Here is a 7,014-nt window from a genome sequence, read left to right as displayed (position 1 = left end):
GTGTGCCGAAAAACATTATGCCGTTTCAAGTCAAACAAAACGGTCGGTAAGAAGACACTTGGGTTCAATGGAAAACTCATTGTTGAAGTAAGAAAAGCTTCGCGTGTTCCTTACATGTGAGCTAACAAAAGAAGGATCATTACTTTGTGATTGCATTTTGTTCTTGTTTCATACAAATAATAAACACGTAGTGACATTTATATTAGCATAATCTGACATAATCTAAGGTTGTTAATGTCGATAATTTGAGTCTTATGACCATAATAATACCTTAACTCTTTACACATTTGTTTTTTTTTCCAAACGTTTAATAATAAGACCATTTATGATACTGAATGTCTCCGGCACCGCCGCGACGACGAGCTCGAAGACTTCGCCGGCGGACTCTGCGAGCTACCAGACGATAATACCTCAAAGCTCTTGTTAGCACTCTCACCTTTCCCCGGCCATATCTTCTCAAAGATCCTCCTTGACCTCGACGGCATCAGCTTGGGTCCTCCACCACCACTCCTCGTGCTCTTACTTCCTCTGCTTTTCTTGCTCAGCTCCACCTTCTTCGCCCCTTCTTCGACGACAACGACTGTTCTCTCCTCCGTATTCTTCACCAGCGGCGACTGCGAGGAAGCTGCAACAGAACCAACAGGGCTGTGGTGATTAGCTCGAAGCTGCTCGAAGTAGAGAACTTGCACCACCACTCGTAACGGAAGCCTCTCGTTCTGTGCCGCATGTGTCGATGCCTCGCTCGTCAGCTTCCTCACATTCATTAACCCGCAAAGTCTCTTCTTCTCAAGTTTCGTTAGCTCCGGATGTTCCTACAAAAACCCTAATTTTCAGAACTACAAAACCCTAATTTTCAAAAACTACAAAAACTCGCTCCGTTGTTACAAGAATGTCGTCACCTTTAAGAAACTGTCAATGGCTTTGTAAAGACCATCGTGAATTGGTCTAGCCGATTCCGGGATCAGTTCAGACAACTCAATAAACCTAGACAGTGTAAGATCACGGTTACTTGCGAGATACGCGTCTATCAATCTCCCTACTCTCATCAAACTCCCGTTTCCTAAAACAAACTCCTTGTAACGATCATCTTCCGAGGCACGTTTCTCATCCGCCATGAACTTATCGACAATCCGACAAACCAACTCAGCTTCATGTAATAACAGATCTTTAACAGAGGCCTCGTGTAGCTTGAGGCTCACGTTTTCTACCAAATCTTCTTTTACAACCTCATCAGCACCAACCAAGTTCGAGACTTTAAGCAGTTTCAGCAAGAAGCTGCAAGTAGAGTAGCTCATCGCTCTGTTCACCCTCGGCAGCAAGAAAACAATCGTCTCAACCAGATGTTTGTTCAAAGAAGACTCCATAGATTCAGGTAGCCACCTTGCAACATAGTACCTAAGAGCTTCCCCAACTACCTCATTGTTCATCCTTCCATTACATTTCACAGCTGTCATTACCTGCTTGAACAGATCAATCTCGAGTTCACATACATCTTCAACCCACCAATCTTTCGGAATCACATTCTCCTGATGATACTCGACAATCTTGTCAGCTCCAGATAACTTCCTGTTGTTTGTGTAAGACCAAGTAAACATCTCAGGGTTCACCATGATCTTAGCTGAAATAGAATCTATGCATCTACCAACAAGCTTCAGATCTTCAGACCATGGAAGAAGAGACTTGGTTGTCCGAAGCATAATGATCGAGTCTTTCCAGCTTCTGAATATGCCTGAGTTGAGGAAAACCTCTATCTTGTATATGAGGTTACTGCGGTCAACGTCTTCAGTCATTTCAAGATACTCAGCTGCACATCGCACAGAGGTTATGTTGTTAGGGTTGAGCGTGACAGTTATCCCGTAGGAAAACTTAGCACAGATCTCAAACGCTTTATGTCCTCCAGGGATGTCTGGTATAGTGATCTCATCGGTCTTTTCCTCACTCGCTTGAGAAACAAGTCTCTGCATCCGGTTGCTCTTTGATAGCAGCGGGAACTGAAAACGTTACATTACAATTGTATCAGTTAAGAATATAAACAGTAAGTACTTATGTTACAAGGAATGTACCTTGTGGAGGTAAAATGTAAACTCTCCGACATTGACGGTAACATCGCTGTCTAGATCCGAAACTGCGTACCTATGGAGAGAAATCGATGGTGAGATTAAACATTCAGACCAAGAATACAATCGGCTAAACAAGAACTCTGAGTGATTAGTCAAATGTCATTTACTAAATATTATAGATTTTTTTTTTGGAACACACTAAACATTATAGATTTTAGTATAAGTTTCCACAAGATAATAAAAGTCTGAATCTTAGGGTAAAAGAAATTATAGTTTACTTTTTTCACACGGAACAAAGCAAAGGAGACAGGATTCTTTAGCCTAGTTTAGATTATGCAGATGTCAGTACTTGGAAGAGATGTCTCGGACATTTACAGAAACAAAGCATAAGTAACTAAAGGAAAGAGAGATTCTTCGCTTTCTGAATTTGTAGGGAGCTCGCAATCATCATTCCCTTTTCTATTTCCACTCACAAAGCAGGACCACAAAACAAAGACAAATCATCCAATGGATGGACCACTGCTGAAATTCATTTTATTCACCCTCCATTTCTGTTACTTTTTTATTTGTGGTTTTCCCGTAAAGATGATGAGCGAAAGCAATCAAAATGGTGCTGATGATGATAACAGCTAGTCCTTTTATCTCTAAAATTAAAAGTAGATTATGTTTTACTGTTCAGCTACAGAGTAATGATTTTATCAGGGAAGTCACTTCATTTGTTTTTCTTCAGGTAAAAAATAGAAGCCGGGGGCCGGAAACCATTCAAGAACCAGGCAGAGGGGAAACACATGTGGAGAAAAATGAATAGAAAAGAGAACAGAACAGAACAAAAAACGGAGAACAAACAATAAGGTTCCATTTGACCCATCAATTTAAAAACAAGAGAGGCAACAAAACAAAAAAAAATATTAAAATTTACTTACTTGTGGAAGTTGCCATCACATTGAAATGTATCAGGCTTAGACCCTAGTTTCATGAATTTCATCTTTCTGTCTTCTTTACCACACTTTTATTTGACTCAAAAGCAGCTTAATATTTGAAAACGCTCAAACCTTTACCCTCGCTCTCTCTTTTAGGTTTTAACCGATCAAATAAAACCAGAACCACAATAACAAGAAGGTAGAAAGATAGAGGGGGCAAATTTGGTTTCTTTTAACTTGAACTTTGTTGGAACTTGGAAGAGGAAGAGACAATTAATGGAAATAGATATTTGAAGAGAGACAAGGGAAACCAAACCCATGTTTTGCCTCACTATCCTTTTGCAAGAACATAACTCTTCTCGGACTACGGGTTTTTTTTCTTCTCCCATCTCAACTAACCATTATAACCCTATTTATTGTCTCTCTGTGCTCTCAGAGAACACCATAAAGTTAATACTTTTTAATTAATTTTTGTCTCTCAGCTTTCCATGAAAATAAAAGCCTCGGAAAGAAAAGCAAAACGTACGTAGATGGGCGTCAGATAGAGAGAGGTAGAAGAAAAGAGCTTTGCTTAATGCATTTATTAGAAAAATAATTTTGTTCAGTGTGTAAAAAGAAGATAAATAGAGTTTTAAAATATTTGTTTAATATACGAAAAATTATTTGTTTAATAAATTATACACTCTCAAATGACATGATATAGAGAGAGGGTGGGAATCTTGCTGCAAATTTCTAAATTAGACAGCTAAGTTGTTTGAATGTTTGATTAATAATTTCTTAGCATTTGTTTATTAAAATCACTTCAAATTATCAATTATTACGTCTTTTAGGTGTCTGCGCGCTTAGACAACGTAAAGGTTTTTGTGTATGTATTCAAATAAAATGGAACTATACAGGACTTGAAATTAATAAAATACTACCACATGAATCAGACTTGCATTTTCTAACATTATTGACTTTGCATGCATAAAAAGAAAAGGCCAACCTTTTAATAACATACTAGGTGATAACCCGCGCCATGCGCGGAATGAGTGACCAGAAATTATTACTTTTAATCTATAGATATTAGAAATTTAAAAGTTATAGTCACAAATATGAGATCTAATGATATATATCTACAAAATTGTACATGTATATATAATGCAAGCTTATTTATTTTTTACTTTTAGAAAACTTGTGTAATTAGTTAGGTGTAAATGAGGTATATTTCTTTAGAAAACAATATATAAGAGTATACAAAAACTAATATAAATTTAAACAATATATAAGAGTATGCAAAGATAAAACAAAACATAGACAATTGAATTTTTTCTTTCATAAAAAATATGATTATAATATTAAAAAAGACATAGGTAATAGAAAAATAAAATACTAAAAACAAATAAAAAAACTGATAAAAACCATAATAATGTGAAAAGTGTTTTCAAGACTTCTAGTTTGCACACAAAGAATTAATTTACCAAACTAAACATACTTATTTACCAAATTCATTAAACATAATGATATACCTCTTTCTGAAAGCATCAATTTCTGGAATATTATTGGATTTAGCCATGAGTGTTTTGCTTGCTAGAATGTTTTGATAAAGAAGTTCGAGAAGCAGAATGTGGTGAGGAAGAGATGCATTGTCGACAACGTATTTATATTAAGAACGAAGCTGGTCTAGGGTTAATGCCATGAAAACAAATCACCATAACTATAAATTTTTTTGGATATTTAATATTACATAACTTACGCTCAAATGCATAACTAAAACTTACCTTAAATTTGAAAACATAATTAAAATTCTCTTTTATTTGACCAGATTGACGAAAATCAATAAAAGTAAGATTATGATTTGCTTCGAAATTTTGAATTCATAATCTAATTTCCTTATATGCATCATTCAAGTATTTTCGGTGTACAATTTTTTAAAAATATGGCATCAATTCATAGCATTGATACACAAAATCACTTGCATATCAATTTCGGCATCGAGATTGCCTTGACCAACACTATAATTGGTGAGATAAAACTCATGACATAAATAATTTGAATTAAAAAAAATTGTTTGGTAAGGATAGACACTTTAGGAAACGTTGGTAGAGTGATTAGCCAAATTTCAAATAATTAATTGGTAATTATGAGCATGAAAATCCGTAATAGGAATAATTTAAGGCAAATTTCACTTTGTTGTAGCCTCACAATACCATCTAAATATGATATTTGGATAGGTTGGTGTTTTAAAAAAAAATTTCATAAAGTATATAACAGGCAAAAGTATGGAACCATATAATATCACGAAATATGCATGAAGGATGCATAGAATGAACCACATAATATCATGAACAAAATTATAATAAATTAATATATTGATCACGCATGAAGCATACAAATATGTCAAATTTATTGCTTTTTACTATTGTTGCATTAGTTTGTTGTATTTGAGTTTGCATTTATGTAAAAATTTATCTTTGAAAGAATCACACTTTAGGAAACATATTTTCATAAACATGCAAAATAAGAGAACCACAAGAACCATAATTGTAGAGTCAAAACGATCAGACATATTTTTGGAAACAATTGACATACGACTTCATAACGTATGTCATTATATTGACCTCCGAATATTAACTTTTTGTAACATAATATCATGTCTTATAAGAAAATGCTAACATAATTGACAATGGCAATGCAATGTAATATTCCTAGCAATCAAAGGGTTTTTTCAAATTATGGTTGAGAGTGATTGTGGGAATGACACCTAGGAAATGGCAATATGTAATTAACACATGAATGCAAGGTTATTGTTTATGAGTGCTTCTAAAATAATATATAGGGGATCTACCATTCCTTCTAGATCTGAAAGTATATCCAAAAGTCAATAATTGTAACTAAATACTCCCTCCGTTTCTAAATAGATGATGTTTTAGGGAATTTTTGATGTTCCAAAATAGTTGATGTTTTAGTATATCAATGTACTTTTTAACTTTATCAAAAACTGTGTAACCAATAATAAAATGTAATCTATTTTGTGATTGGTTGAACAATTTTTAATTTATATTTTAATAATACTTTTAAGATTAAAAAACAAGTTTCTTAATAATCGTGCACAATCTTAAAACTTCATCTATTTTGAAACAGAGGGAGTATAAGAATCACTATGAGGATATCAGATTCATACAATAAGGTTTTGATTTGCATTGCCAATGATAACAGACGAATTAATCGGCTCGACTAAATTAAAAACACAATCCTTTGAGTTGTATCACATTCCAGCTCATGCACTAACCAAGCGTGCTGCAGGAATAAAATGAATTGAATATGGCGCATAACTAATTTTCAGCTTTATAACTAACAAAAAAACTAGTTTTGCAACTGTATAATTTTAATTTAAAATGTAATTCTTACACGATTTTCTAAAATGGTACCGATGACTTTTGACAATTATTTTACTTTTACTTTTTTTTTAGAAAAGCAACTGTTTTACTTTGATAATGTAATTTTGTCCGAAAGGAAGCTTCATTACATTATTTCGCTTCACGTAAAGTTTCTCCTTTTAACGTCACTATCTGTTTTTCTGTTAATATTTCTCATATCCATGATTATATATATCACGTCTCATTTCAAATCCCCATACGAATAATCAAACATAAGTTCACAACTAGCTGCTGTATAGTCGGTAATCAGTTGGAATAATGTAAAGATAGTTGCAAAACCATTATAAAGTCGATATTAGAGGTTCTCATGTATATTATTCTCCTTTTTTGTATTCAAACTTACAAATCAACTAAACATAATGCGTTAATTTTTCTTTCTCTCAATAGATGGTAATGTGGCTGGCAAGTTTCTCAAGACAATAACAAAAAGACCAACAAGATCTAAATGGACCCTTGGTTAGTTGGTTTAAAAGGTAGTTAATGTTTTCGGCCATTTTATTGGAGTATGTAAATTCAAATTTGGTGGGTCTGCATGTCAATTTTCTGTACGTGCCGTAGCTGTTTTCACGTGATTAATAGCTCGACTACATAGTATGAACGTAAAACACATATCGT

General features: G+C 34.0%; 1 protein-coding gene across 1 annotated transcript; it reads right to left on the bottom strand.

Annotated features, from left to right (window-relative positions):
- Window positions 1-122: 122 nt before the first annotated feature.
- Window positions 123-3,523, bottom strand: LOC108853947 (BTB/POZ domain-containing protein NPY1-like). Its single transcript, XM_018627424.2, has 4 exons — window positions 2,984-3,523; window positions 2,064-2,133; window positions 900-1,991; window positions 123-812 (listed from the first exon to the last, which is right to left on the bottom strand). Exons 1-4 carry the CDS (start codon window positions 3,043-3,045, stop codon window positions 324-326), a joined length of 1,713 nt encoding a protein of 570 aa, XP_018482926.1. The 5' UTR covers window positions 3,046-3,523; the 3' UTR covers window positions 123-323.
- Between the last annotated feature and the right edge of the window lie 3,491 nt (window positions 3,524-7,014).

This window comes from Raphanus sativus, chromosome 2 (assembly GCF_000801105.2).
Source record: "Raphanus sativus cultivar WK10039 chromosome 2, ASM80110v3, whole genome shotgun sequence".
Lineage (NCBI taxonomy): Eukaryota > Viridiplantae > Streptophyta > Magnoliopsida > Brassicales > Brassicaceae > Raphanus > Raphanus sativus.
Note: the sequence above shows the minus strand (reverse complement) of the source record. Positions and strands in the feature narration are given on the sequence as shown.